Source organism: Phytophthora cinnamomi (assembly GCF_018691715.1).
Source record: "Phytophthora cinnamomi strain GKB4 chromosome Unknown Contig95, whole genome shotgun sequence".
NCBI lineage: Eukaryota > Oomycota > Peronosporomycetes > Peronosporales > Peronosporaceae > Phytophthora > Phytophthora cinnamomi.
Window position 1 is genome coordinate 327021 of NW_027151028.1, and position 13144 is coordinate 340164.

Sequence of the window (13144 nt, forward strand, 5' to 3'; positions counted from 1 at the left end):
TAACAGGCTAGCCCACCCCGCACTCTCACGTTTACCGACCAACAAGCACTGTTTCCTGTATCCATCTACGACTTGGTCTAGGTAAACAACGAAATAGCATATGAAATTTACCAGGTAACAGGAAAGCATACCCGTTGTGCCGATGGTAACAGCTGAGCAATACTAATGACAAGTGAGTAGGGGCCACAGCTATTGACTTTGATACTTCATGACAATTACAGCTGGACGACCACGCTGGCCAAAGTGTTAGTTAAAGGTTGTTAGCAGGAACTATGAGGTCCCTCTTGAGAAGACCGAGGCCGTAGCCAAGATATTTCGACCCTGGTTGGTTTTCTCTGTCAACGAATATTACCGAACGTGACTACAACATCTAGGAATGAAAGTGAAAAACAAAACTCAATTCGTACGGCGTATCGCGTTCGTCTCGAGTGATGTCAGGCCTGCTGTCATAAACCGAGAAACGTCAGCAAGCGCATGCCCAGTTCAAAGTTACTACTGGAACGCACCGATTTTTCTTTGTGATAAGCGGTGTTGCTGCTGTACATTGGAAGCAATCACGGCTAATACCAATCTTCGACTCGGGCAATGGCATCCCTGGTGTATGGACATGAGGTAGGGATCCAGCCGAGCGCACTGCTTTCAAGTGAGACGCGGGTTGCAAACTGGCTATGCTGGCTGTGCCTGCTAGGGCGCGGTTCGGAATTTGATCCCGACGATATTTCCGAACGGCTCGGTCGTGTAGTCCGACAGGTTTCATCAAAGCGACTGGGCGAGCACGAAGACTCGCCACTCCGTTGGCAGGATGTTCGATATCTATTGCGTGCCCTCGCTACTTCAGCAAAAAAATATGATGTCAATAATGATTAGAAGAAAACAAGCTACCACGGTGTACTTTGGAAAAGAATACCGTCAGAGCGGCCTCCTTCGAACTAGCATCTAGCAGGATAAGTACAAGGTTAGTATCGTATCATGGCCAAACAACTTTCCTCAGTCAATGGAACTGTAGTTACCTCGGGCCAGCTGCGTTAGGCGAAATTGCGAAGCGTGGAGGTCCATCATGACTTGCTCGTATCTCTCGATCCAGACGCGCACCTCACGCTCCTTGATCGATAGTTTGCTAAGCCAATGGGGTGGTTACGTGTCACGACAATCGCCATAAGAATAATTTGGTAGTCCCTACCGTTTACAATCCAGAAGTTTGAGCTGTGAATTTTCTAGGTCTTGGTGCGTGATGAGGAAGTCCTGTTCTGCTTTCTACACGCAGATACGTAAGGTCCAATACTGTACTTTAATAAAAGCTTCACAAAAGGAACTGAGGGTCTGACCTGGAGCAACTTTGCACTGCATCGCGCAGTTGCACGTAGTCCAACGAGTTCGGCATCCTTATGGGCAATCTCTTCGTTCACCTGGTGTATCCCTTGGGTAGCGGCCGACTGGTTGGTTGCGCGCACATTAGATTCTTAGAAAATGAAACAGCACAAAGAAAACTAAGCAACTGCTCTACCATTTCGGCTGCCATGGCTTCCAACCTCTTGTCTTTTGCGTAAATCTCTTCCAGATCTTGCAGCCTTTGCACACGCTCTTCTCGCAGCTCCATCAAGAGTCGGTTGGTTTGCCGGTTCTTCAAAATCGTCTCTCTGCGTCAAGGCAACAGCAAACGTTATGGTATTGAGCATTTAAGGCCTCTTCTGCACACGTACTTTTCATCGCGCTCTTCTTCAAGTGCTATCTGCGCTTTGTCCAGCTGGTCTTCAAGTGTCCTGAGTCGACAATTTGCCACGTTACAAGTAAGAGCTAAAAATCTCAATCGTGACTGGAAACACTGCAGCCGTACCGGATCCGGCCCAGCTGAGCTGCAGCACCAGCACCAGCACAAACATGTTTAGCAGTTCTGCTACCAAACAACATGTAGCTACTAGCTACCTACATGTATTCTTGAGTTTTTGCATCTCGAGTGCATCCTGGAGCTTCAGGATACGCTCCTGCAAGGGCATTACGCATGAGGATCACAAGCTGTAGGCGCAAAGGGTAGCCCACGCACCTCGTACTGCTTGGCCTGCATTTTCCTCACTAAAGGACCCTGGTTGCCGTTTCGCGGCCAAATTGAGCCCAAGCCTATTCAAGGCGAGCGATACTTTCTACACGAAAGCAACGATTGGGTCCTGTACTTATTAACTACTGCAGATACCAGGGTATTGCTCTTTGCTAGCCCAAACGACAGGAATGATTAATACGCTTCCTTTACGGTAGAGATTGGATATGCGTTGTTGCTGCACAACATGGGTCTATGGCATGCTCAGTGCCGGAGGAAACCGATGGAACACTACGTGTCGACCCGCCGTCTACTGTCTGTCGGACTTCTTCCCGGGAGCGGACTGTCGCAATCGTTGTTAATCCACGTCTTCAATCGGATGAAGCCCCTGGTCTGTCACTTGCAGTTGCTGATCTGAAGCACACCAACGCTAGCGTTCAACCACAACGCTACCGTGCCGTGCAGCGCTCAACAACACTGCGAGGCTCGGCGTGTTTAACAGCGAATCGCAGGGCGGCTACGCTGCGTGTGTCACCCGTCTAAGCGCCAATGTCTGCGCATGTTCAAGCTTGTAACGTAGGTAAAGATGCCGCCCGCAGCTCATGTTGCTTGCTCCGCGGTGAAGTCCGCTAGAAAGGCCCGCCGAGTCCAGAGGGTGCAGACCGCCGAAACTTCAGCTGTCAAACTGCATTTCTGCCAACTTCAAGGCGAGCAAGACCCCTCAAAACGTCGTGCTAGTGTCCAAGACGGTGGCTTGTTGGAACTCTGCGGTGCTGTATCATGAAAGCACTGCTCAACTTCACTGCGGAGCATCCCCCATGAGTCACCGGATCATACTCGTCTACGATGCCCATCTCAGTAGGAGATGGGCATCGTAGACGAGTATGATCTGCATGTGACGAGGAGTAACTGCCGAAATGGACACTTAACGTCGGCGGACTAGAAGGTAGTTCGAACAAGAGCTCTTGACGACGAGCCAACGCCGCTTCAGGCGTCTACGGCCCTTAAAAGTGCCGTAGCGGAAGAAGCCACGAGTCATTCTATGCGAGTTTTGAGGCGACATGTCGGCTCCAGGCGAAGATTTGCTGCACTCGCTCTCCGCGGTAAGCCACTTTAGTACACGCGCATCCTTCGTTTGATTGGTGGTGGAGCTGAACAGCTCGTCTATGTTTTCGCTAGTCATGTTGTTGTTGCTTGCTGAACGGTGCAGCGCAATGCAGCGCCTAGTGCAAAGCCCCGGGTCGCCGGTCGTCTAATCAGAGCGACCAGGATGGCATCTAAACATCTAAACACCAGAACGAGCCTCGACGAAGAGTCGGAGCAAGAAGTGGCTGAGCACGCCGTCCTCGACGTCCTGCTCAAGGCTGCTTGCTCACTTTGGAATTTGCCTTTGCTCGGAGTCCTAGCAGCACCAAACCCGACGACAACTCGCCTCGGTCTTCTTTCCACGATGATCACGTTCAACTCCAAGTCGACTTGGGTTACCATGGACGACGCCAAGGCTTCGTTCAACCTCTTTTGCTGCGTCTGCGGTATTGGCTCATTGGCCATGCCCTCCAACTACGCTCGTGCGGGTCCTCTCTACGCCACCATCGCCCTGGGCTTCATGATCTTTGCCAACACGTACGCCGCCATGAAGTTGTCCAAGGCGATGCTCGCTGCTCCGTCGTCGGTCAAGACGTACGGTGACCTTGGCGAGTGGGCTCTGGGCAAGTGGGGCCGCTTTTTCACCGTCATCTCCCAAATGGGCGTGTGTGTGCTGGTGCCTATTGCCTTCCTTATCCTCGGCAGCACCCTGCTGGACGTGCTGTTCCCGGACTGCTTCAGCCAGACGTTCTGGATCATCTTCATGGCCCTGTTGGTCGTCCCCATCTGCCTGATTCCGACGTTGAAGGAGAGCGCCGGTATGGCCTTCGCCGGCTGCATGGGCACCATTATTGCCGACGTCATCGCAGTGTCGCTGCTCCAGTACAACCTGCGCGGCCACCCGTCGATCCCCAAGCCCGACGTGTCGATGCACCAGGTTTTGACCTGCTTCGGTAACTTGGCTCTGGCATACGGTGCCTCGATCGTGATTCCGGACCTGCAGCGTGAGCACTCGCAGCCGCAGCGTATGCCCCGCGTGGTCATGGTCACAATGCTTATCATCTCCGCATTCTTCTTCGCCGTCGCCATTGCTGGCTACACGGCCGGTGGCTGCCAGTTGTCGGGCAACATCCTGTACTCGATCGTCGACACGTCGAACCCGCTCGGCCTGGCCCCTCTGGGCTTCAGCGCCAACCGCGGCGCTGTGGTGATGGCCTACCTGTTCATGCAGATGCACATTACCATGGCTTTTTCGACGCTCATGATGCCGCCGTTCTACATGGCCGAGCGTCTGATCCTGGGCATGCACCAGAACGCCCCTATCGTCCGCTTCGACCCCGACGCCGACCTTGCCCACATCAGCGAAGACCTGGAGCTGCAGGAGAAGCAGTCGTACGTCCAGGCCTCAACACCTGTGGATATGGCCAACCGCCAGGTGTCGGCTTCGAGCTTGCTGGACAAGTCCGAGGGCCGTATCTCGCACCTCCGCGCTGCCATTGAGTTCCCCGAGGAGATCACAGAGGAGCAGCTCCGTGCCCCGTACCAGGGTGCCAAGAACAAGCTCCGCTACATCTCGCTGCGCCTCAGCGTCATTGTTGTCCTTGTCATCATTGCCGTGGCGGCCCAGGACAAGTTCCTGGATCTGGAGGACTTCACGGGTGCTACCGCCCACACGGTCAACTGCATGATCATGCCTCTCCTCATTTACCTGCGCATCTTCTGGCGCAAGATGTCGGTTCTTGACAAGGGCGTGTCCATGGTCGTGATGGTTGTCTGTGGTTGCGCGGGCTTCTACGTCATGATCCACGCCGCCAAGGAGCTCTTCAGCCCGTCGGACGACGACACTCCATTCCCATACTGTGACGCGGAGTACCAGGAGGTGCCGTATTACGTCCACAACAACACCAACTAAGCAACTGGAAGCATGTTGGTACTATATCATAGTATTCATCGAATCCTAACAGTAAGAAAGTCAATCCATGTGTGACAGTACTCAATGAGTTCAACACAATACTTACCCATTACGCTAGGCTTTTGCTGCGTAGTTCGTTGGCATCGACCTGGATAGCGTTCTACCTAGGTAGTTAAACGGAGAGTACGACGCAAAAGTGTAGAGTTGTTTGCCAGATGTGCAGAAAAGATCACTGGCATTATCCTTTTTCGACGATCTTGGCACAATGCTGCTTTCTACATGGGGGGAGGGCGACACCACGAGTACGCTGCAGTGAGAACACGCTGTTCACGGTGTTCATTAAAGCGGCATCAAGCTTATCGAGACAGTCGAGGATATCTGCCGCGTCACAGGTAAAGGTACAGGATGATGGGCGATGCCCATCACCTCGTAGACTAAAAAGATCGCGTGGTACGGCGTTGAGGCGCAATGGTTGACATCCAGTGGACGGGTATGTGACAGCGAGCCTACAAAGACTGCTATCAAAGCGCAGAAGTCTTGCAATGGAGCCTCGGTACATGCGCTGTAGAGCCTGTTGATTTTGAAAGGCTGTACGCTGAAGAGCCTTTCGTTCCTTCAGCGTCTATGGTCAGATTTACAACGACGTGCGCTGAGCAAATCTCGTTCTTACGGTAATTGTAACCTACGCTTTTGACCGATTGGTGGAGGTGCAGTGCGCGTCTATGCTTTCCCTAGCCGTGTGTCTCGACCTTGCTTGCTTAAACGGAGATACACACGCGCCACAAGCGCTTTCCTGGGTGGCGGTCATCGATCTGCATCTAAACATTTGCGCTGATGCATTTTGCGAAACGACACTGCAGCGGCGGCAAGGTCGCGACACTCACGTTTAGTTGTCCCGTGCACCGCATTTCAGTACGCTCACTTTCACATTCACCTCTTCTTGAGGAAGTCGTACAGCAGCAGCAACAAAGCAACAACAGACATCGCTTGGGTCCAACCCGTTCACATCACAATGGCTTCCACGTCGGCGCTCATCACGATGGACGACGCCAAGACCGCTTTCAACCTCTTCTGCTGCGTTCTCGGTATCGGCTCGCTCGCCATGCCTTCCAACTACGCTCGTGCCGGACCCGTGTATGCTACAGTTGCATTGGGCTTCATGATGTTCGCCAACACGTACGCCGCCATGAAGCTGTCCATGGCAATGTTGGCCGCTCCGTCCTCAGTCAAGACGTACGGCGACCTCGGTGAGTGGGCGTTCGGCAAGTGGGGCCGCTTCTTCACCGTGGTGTCCCAAATGGGGGTGTGCGTGCTCGTACCGTGCGCTTTCTTGATCCTCGGCAGCACCCTGCTGGAAGTACTCTTCCCGGACTGTTTCAGCCAAACCTTTTGGATCATCTTCATGGCACTGATGGTTGTCCCGGTGTGCCTGATCCCGACGTTGAAGGAGAGCGCTGGTATGGCGTTCGCTGGCTGCATGGGCACTGCCATCGCCGATATCATCGCCGTGTCGATTCTGCAGTATAACATGCGTGGCCACCCGTCGATCCCCAAGCCCGATGTGTCGATGCACCAGGTGCTCACGTGCTTCGGTAACTTGGCTCTGGCCTATGGAGCCTCGATTGTGATTCCGGATCTGCAGCGCGAACACTCCCAGCCCCAGCGCATGCCCCGCGTGGTGGTTGTCACCATGCTGATTATCTCGGCCTTCTTCTTCGCGATTGCGTTGGCCGGCTACACTGCTGGTGGCTGCCAGATCTCGGGTAACATTTTGTACTCCATCGTTGACACGTCGAACCCGTTGGGTGTGGCTCCTCTGGGCTTCAGCGCCAACCGTGGCGCTGTGGTGATGGCTTACCTGTTCATGCAAGTTCACATCTCTATCGCCTTCTCGACCATGATGATGCCGGCGTTCTACATGGCTGAGCGTCTGGTGCTGGGCATGCACAAGACGGCGCCTATCATCCGCTTTGACGCCGAGCAGGACCAAGAGATCATCGACCAGGACCTGGAGCTGCAGGACAAACAGTCGTACGTGCAGGTCACCACGCCTCAGGATATGCCTGGCCGCCCAAGCCTGCTTGAGAAGTCTGATGGCCGGATGTCCCACCTTCGTGCCGCTCTCGAGTTCAATGAGGAGATCACGGAGGAGCAGCTCCGTGAGCCGTACAAGGGCGTCAAGAACACGCTGCGCTACATTGCGCTGCGTATCACCATCATTGTCCTCATGGTGATCGTCGCCGTTGCCGCCCAGGACAAGTTCCTCGACCTCGAAGACTTCACGGGCTCCACAGCCCACACCGTCAACTGCATGATCATGCCGGTGCTGATCTACACGCGCGTGTTCTGGAAGAAGATGTCGGTCCTCGACAAGGCTGCGTCCATCCTCGTGATGGTCATGTGCGGTCTTGCCGGCTTCTATATGATGATCCACGCGGGCAAGCAGCTCTTCACTCCGTCGGAAGACGACACCGCGTTCCCCTACTGCGACGCCGAGTACCAGGACGAGCCGTACTACGTCCGCAACAGCACCAACTAGACTGTGAAGTACGGTAGCAAGTTGTTTGGCGGTTCACCAATATATCATAATGTAGCTTTTGTCCCTACAAGTTTTAAAACACTACAGATTTGAGCTCCAGGAGCATAGGTAACGTGAACTCTAGGTCAAATCAAGACCGTGCCACAAATAAACAAGAAACCCCGCAACGGGCCGACCTGTTTGTGGCAACTGACGTTCCCCTGTCAAACACGATATGCCTATCACTTTCGGCATGGCGTGCGTCCATCACTTCGCGATCCTGATCGGATCCTGCCCAAGCGCCGCCGAGTCATGAAGCTGGAGGACGTGCCGACGTTCCAGGGGCTGGGCCTGCACTCGCAGCGCCACCTGGAGGCGCTGCGCTCCGCGCCCAAGCACTTCTCCAGGGAGCGCGTGCAGCGGGCGACGCTGCGCTCGGGCCTGACGCTCGAGTACGCGCTGGAGAGCATTGGCGAGCCCGAGGCGCCGGAGCTGCCGGAGCAGCGGCTGCTCATGATCAACGGCTTCATGATGACCAAGGAGGGCTGGGCGCCCGTGATCGACCTGCTGCTGGAGCGCTGGGCCGCGCGCCGGCCGCGCCAGCGGCTCACGGTGCTCAGCTTCGACAACCGCGGCGCCGGCGGCAGCGACGCGCCCCTCGCGCGCTACACCACGAGCCTCATGGCGCAGGACGCGCTGCAGCTGCTGGACCAGCTCGGCTGGGACTCGGTGCACGTCATCGGCGGCAGCATGGGCGGCATGATCGCCATCGAGCTGGCGGCCGCGGCGCCCGAGCGCGTGCGCTCGCTGTCGCTGCTGGTCACCACGCGGGGCGCGTACCTGCCGCACCCGCGCATGTGGCGGCCCTTCCTGGGCTCTGTGCTGGGCGGCTCCATGAGCTGCGTCATGGAGCTGCTGTACCCGAGCGCCATCCTGGCCAACCCCATCGACGGCCGCGACGACCTCAGCGTGCAGGACGTGCTGACCAAATACCACGCCACGCCGCAGTCCGAGAACGCCTACCCGCCGCTGTACGCGCTGGTGGCGCAGGGCGTGGCGTGTCTGACGCACTTCGTGTCGGACGAGCGGCTCGAGCAGGTGGCCAAGGCGGGCTGCCCGATCCTCATCATCGGGGGCAAGCAGGACATCCTGATCCCACCCGAGAACTCGGTCGCGCTGATCGAGCGCCTCAAGGGCGACCACGTGCGCACGCTCTTCTTCGAGACGGGGGGACACGGCGCGTTCTTCCAGTTCGCAGAGGAGATCGCCGACGGACTGGCGCAGACCATCGAACGCGCCAAGTTGTAACGTGTCGGGACGTGGGGAATGAGGTGAAAGGTGCAAGTATGAGGGACGCTGCGGCTACTGCCGTTGGATGCATGTACAGTGTCTCGGTGTCGGAACTCGCCACGACCTGTTGAGGTACTTGTGGTTTGAATTTGGCTTTCAACACAACGTAGCATAATCTTCAGCTAGTCGTGCCTCGCGGTAGTCGTACAGGAATGGGGTCGAGAGGAACACTCCCAAAGCAAACCGCGTCACCAACCACTATTTGGTTCTCACCTGGGGCGTCGCGCAGTAGACGATAGCCACACATGCAAAGGTTGTGTCACAAGTGTCCTGCAGGCGAGGGAAAAACGTCAGCAGGAGTGCGGCGCGCAGTTCCGGCAGCAACTCGAAGAAACGAAGGCAGCACTTCTGAGTTACACCCAGCGTTTTGCTGCACGGCTCGATCTCCACAGCCAGTCGAAGTTGGGCCGGAGATTCTTGATCGTCTCGGGCTGAGGGCAGTGTCGGGGCGAAGATAACGTGATGCTGCGTCCCCGGGACATCCAAGTCCATGTCGCCTCCACCGTGGGTCAAGACGTCGCCCGTGTCCTCCCTCCATGTACTGGCCGAGTGGATGCACGAGTGCGGTCTTCCCTGCACTTTAGTGAGAGCGACGTCCGCATACTCCGCTCCCTCTCCGTCGTACCTCGTCTCAAAAAACACGGACGAGAAGCCATCGCTGCAGCGGCACTCGCCTCGCCACAAGCACTTCAACGTCGTGCTCGCCACTCGCCACGCCGCTCGAACTCAATGGTGGCTGCGTCTCGCTGTGGCGCGTACTCTCCAACGTCCTCAATCCAGACGTCCATGGCAAACAAACGTCTTCTCTTCTTCGGTTCGTATTTGTTCTCCACAATTCCGGTTCAGGGTCAACGGCTGCAGGAAGTGACAACATGAACCAGGACGCGCAAACGCCCAGACGTTATCAGCACCGCGTCCGTGTAGCACGCGCGCTCGCCTGGCATAGCCGGTGCCGCGCGCTCCACTGGCCTGTATGCGCAGTCACTTTTCGATTTGCCCCGAAAGGCAACAAGTACAGCCCGATGCCGTTCGAGCCCGAGGTGGTGTCCGCGCCGGGCATCTGCACGCAGCGCCAGGTGGACGCGCTGTACGCGGCGCCCAAGTACTTCACCGAGGGCACGGCCAAGGAGGCGTTCCTGGCCACGGGCATCACCGCCAGCTACGCCGTGCTGGAGCGGCCGCCCATGAACGCGGCCGTGGGCGTGGAACAGGTGGTGCTCATCGCCGGCTTCATGCAGCCCAAGGACACGTGGGCGCACTTCATCGACTCGCTGCTGCCCAAGTGGAACCAGAAGCAGCGCGGCGTGGGGCTCAGCATCCTCGTGCTGGACAACCGCGGCTTCGGCGGCACGGACGCGCCCTTCGGCATGTACTCGACGCGCACCATGGCCGAGGACATCCTCGCGCTCATGGACCACATCGGCTGGCGCTCGGCGCACATCGTCGGCGGCAGGTGCGGCCCGCACTGCACTTGAGACCGTCGCTCTCTAGAGTTATTGACATTCCGTTGCTACATATGCACTGTACCATCACCTTCCTACCTATATCTGCAGCATGGGCGGCATGATCGCCCAGGAGCTCGCGCTGCTCGACCTGCGACGCGTGCGCTCGCTGACGCTCGTGTCCACGAGCCGTGACAGGTACAAGGCCAGCGGCCGCTCGCTGGGGCTCATGGTGCGCAAGACCTTCTCGCTCACGGTGCCGGCCAAGGCCAACAGCATGGTGGACACGCTCTTCCCGCAGCAGTACCTGGCCAAGACGCGGATAGCGGAGACGGGCGACACGGTGCGCAGCGCCATCGCGCGCATGTACGAGCTGCAGCTCAAGCGCTGGCCCGAGCCCAGCCTCAGCGGCGTCATCGGCCAGACCGCCGCCGTGCAGACGCACTTCGTGTCGGACGAGCGGCTACAGGGCATGAACGAGGCCGGCTTCCCCATCCTGATCGTCAGCGCCATGCTGGACGACGTCATCCCGCCGGAGGAGTCCATCGTGCTGCGGGAGCACCTCAACGGCGACCACGTGCACACGCTCTTCTTCGACGAGGGCGGCCACGGCGCCATCTGCCAGTACGCGGACGAAATCGCCGAGGAGGTGATCGAGACCATGCGTCGGGCGGCGCCGCCCCCTGTAGCAGAATAAATCGACGCACTAAGCAGAGTAATGGACGTTCAAAGCATGACCTCAAGTGATCCCGTCGATGCGAGTCCCACTTTGCGCGGATGACTGATGTCTCCGCTCAGCAGCAGCTCGAGTCGACCAGCACAGCACGTTCATTTCTCGATTCGATTCAAGACGGCCGAGTTGTCTGACATTCAAGATGACTCTCTCAAGACTGGAGCAGCACATGGCGTCCAAGTACGCGGCGTCCCGAGTGTACACGCCCGAGGCGGTGCAGAAGGCCAAGGTGACCACGGGGATCACCATGGGGTACCTCGTTCAGGAGGTGGGCGAAGGGAGCGCGGAGGACGAGACCAGGCTGGTGCTGATCATGGGCTACAGCTACCGGAAGGAGGAGTGGGCACCGCTGGTCGACGGGCTGCTCACGCAATGGGACCATAAGTATCCCGGCAAGACGCTCAAGGTCTTGACGCTGGACAACCGCGGCGTGGGTGACACGGATGCCCCGTGGGGGAAGTACTCGACGTCGGGGATGGCTCAGGACACGCTGGCGCTGCTGGACGTCGTCGGGTGGGAGACTGCCCACATTGCAGGAGTGAGCATGGGTGGCATGATCTCGCAGGAGATTGCGCTGGCCGCCCCGGAGCGGGTGTTGTCTCTGTCACTGCTGGTGACCAGCCCCGGATCGTTCACCCCTGATGCTTCGGCGTACCCGGCGATCCTCACAACGCTGGTCTCATCGGATCCGGACAAGGTCACGAACGCCATCCTATCCTTCTTGTACCCGGAGCCGTTCCTTGCCAGCAAGAACGGGGACAACGGCACTATGCGCGACGTGTTTTTCAAGTATCACAAGCACGTGGCGGCCACGCTGGGGGCGCCGTCGTCGTCTGGTGCTCTAGGCCAGACGGCAGCTCTGGTGCTTCACAGCGTCTCGGACAACAAGCTGCACAAGATCCGGGACCAAAAGTTCCCGATCCTCATCGTTGGCGCCAAGACGGACCAGTGCATCAACGTTTCGCACTCGCTCCACTTCGACAAGGCACTCGCCAGCGACCACACCGAGTTTGTGCTGTACGAAGACGCTGGGCACGGGTGCTTTTTGCAGCACATTGACGAGATCGCCGGCAACATCATGGAGGTCGTGCAGAGGGCCAAACAACCCGCAGCGGCGAATTGATTCAGCGTCCATTTTCCGTTTGCAGGAGGAGATTTCGACTCACTTCATTTGAATATGAAATGTCGTTTGGAAGTGGGTCGTATGCTCAGCACGTTGCCATGCTCCTGTATAATATGCACATATTATGTGTACGAGTCTTCGCTGGTAAAACGCGTGCGTCTGGGTGACTTCCACACGTCTACTGACGGTGGCAACACGATCCGAAACCATCAAGGACGCAACCGAGAATGGCACGGGGGACTGAAGAGAAGGCTTCAACTTCGAGGTCAGTTGAAGAAACCTTTTTCGGAAGAACCCTATGACTGTGGCCAGCGCTTTGCGAAAAGATCCTAGAGCAGCTTAAGACTCTCAACAATATCCCTGCAGGTGCGATAAGTGTTGAGCATGTCACGAGGGATCCTGGTTGCAGTCAAGTTCTCCTGCAGTAGGAGTCTGTCGGTGGAACCTGCAAAGCTCTTGTCATTATCGCGACATCTTGTGTCTAGTTGGTGGCTTGAGTGTAATGATTTTGTTTTTTTGGAGAGGGTACTACATGAAGAAAATGCACGCTACCAGCAACAGATAATTTCATTCTCAAGGTTAGCGCAGCTCGCTTGTCGTTTGCCCAGTCTTGTTTTCGTTCTCCCAACGTGATCATGGTATTGGAGTCCGTAATCTATTGGAAATAAAATCCGAGGGCTGGCTGGTGTCGACTCTAGTAAGAAGATACTTAGGAGGCGAACGAGAACGCTGCTCTGAGAAAGATGATTTCTGCTGGTGAGAAGATCGATGAAAACTCGGTCAAATGGCGACTGCACTCTCTGCAGCAGCGAAGACGGACAATATCACCCAAGAAACGATCTGCAGGACCCCAGTTCTACTTGGTTTAAGGGCCTGGTTCTGTCTGTTTTCTAAACCGTAAGCTGTGTTTGCGGGCCATACCGGAATATGGGCGTGATTTCCGATTGT

The 13144-nt window shown here is 56.7% G+C and overlaps 6 protein-coding genes across 7 annotated transcripts; 5 read left to right on the forward strand and 1 right to left on the reverse strand.

Moving 5' to 3' along the window:
- Window positions 1-250: 250 nt before the first annotated feature.
- Window positions 251-2062, reverse strand: IUM83_16704 (paladin-like protein; the record flags this gene model as incomplete). Its single annotated transcript, XM_067941607.1, has 12 exons — window positions 251-335; window positions 408-440; window positions 507-829; window positions 908-936; window positions 1011-1117; window positions 1181-1254; window positions 1326-1433; window positions 1505-1637; window positions 1701-1760; window positions 1835-1853; window positions 1928-1982; window positions 2042-2062. 12 exons carry the CDS (start codon window positions 2060-2062, stop codon window positions 251-253), a joined length of 1047 nt encoding a protein of 348 aa, XP_067783815.1.
- A 1420-nt stretch (window positions 2063-3482) lies between these two features.
- IUM83_16705 (Vacuolar amino acid transporter 1) lies at window positions 3483-5030 on the forward strand (the record flags this gene model as incomplete). Its single annotated transcript, XM_067941608.1, has 1 exon — window positions 3483-5030. One exon carries the CDS (start codon window positions 3483-3485, stop codon window positions 5028-5030), a length of 1548 nt encoding a protein of 515 aa, XP_067783883.1.
- A 1012-nt stretch (window positions 5031-6042) lies between these two features.
- Window positions 6043-7569, forward strand: IUM83_16706 (Vacuolar amino acid transporter 4; the record flags this gene model as incomplete). The annotated part of the gene is made up of 1 exon (XM_067941609.1): window positions 6043-7569. One exon carries the CDS (start codon window positions 6043-6045, stop codon window positions 7567-7569), a length of 1527 nt encoding a protein of 508 aa, XP_067783847.1.
- A 291-nt stretch (window positions 7570-7860) lies between these two features.
- IUM83_16707 (putative serine protease family S33) lies at window positions 7861-8856 on the forward strand (the record flags this gene model as incomplete). Its single annotated transcript, XM_067941610.1, has 1 exon — window positions 7861-8856. One exon carries the CDS (start codon window positions 7861-7863, stop codon window positions 8854-8856), a length of 996 nt encoding a protein of 331 aa, XP_067783848.1.
- Window positions 8857-9920: 1064 nt separating this feature from the next.
- IUM83_16708 (putative serine protease family S33) lies at window positions 9921-11037 on the forward strand (the record flags this gene model as incomplete). Of its 2 annotated transcripts, none has more annotated exons than XM_067941611.1 (2): window positions 9921-10351; window positions 10452-11037. In XM_067941611.1, 2 exons carry the CDS (start codon window positions 9921-9923, stop codon window positions 11035-11037), a joined length of 1017 nt encoding a protein of 338 aa, XP_067783841.1. The 2 variants fall into 2 exon arrangements, with proteins under 2 accessions (XP_067783841.1, XP_067783842.1); XM_067941612.1 differs by having other exon boundaries at window positions 10539-11037.
- A 205-nt stretch (window positions 11038-11242) lies between these two features.
- IUM83_16709 (putative serine protease family S33) lies at window positions 11243-12196 on the forward strand (the record flags this gene model as incomplete). The annotated part of the gene is made up of 1 exon (XM_067941613.1): window positions 11243-12196. The coding sequence occupies one exon, from the start codon at window positions 11243-11245 to the stop codon at window positions 12194-12196; it is 954 nt and encodes a 317-aa protein (XP_067783843.1).
- Between the last annotated feature and the right edge of the window lie 948 nt (window positions 12197-13144).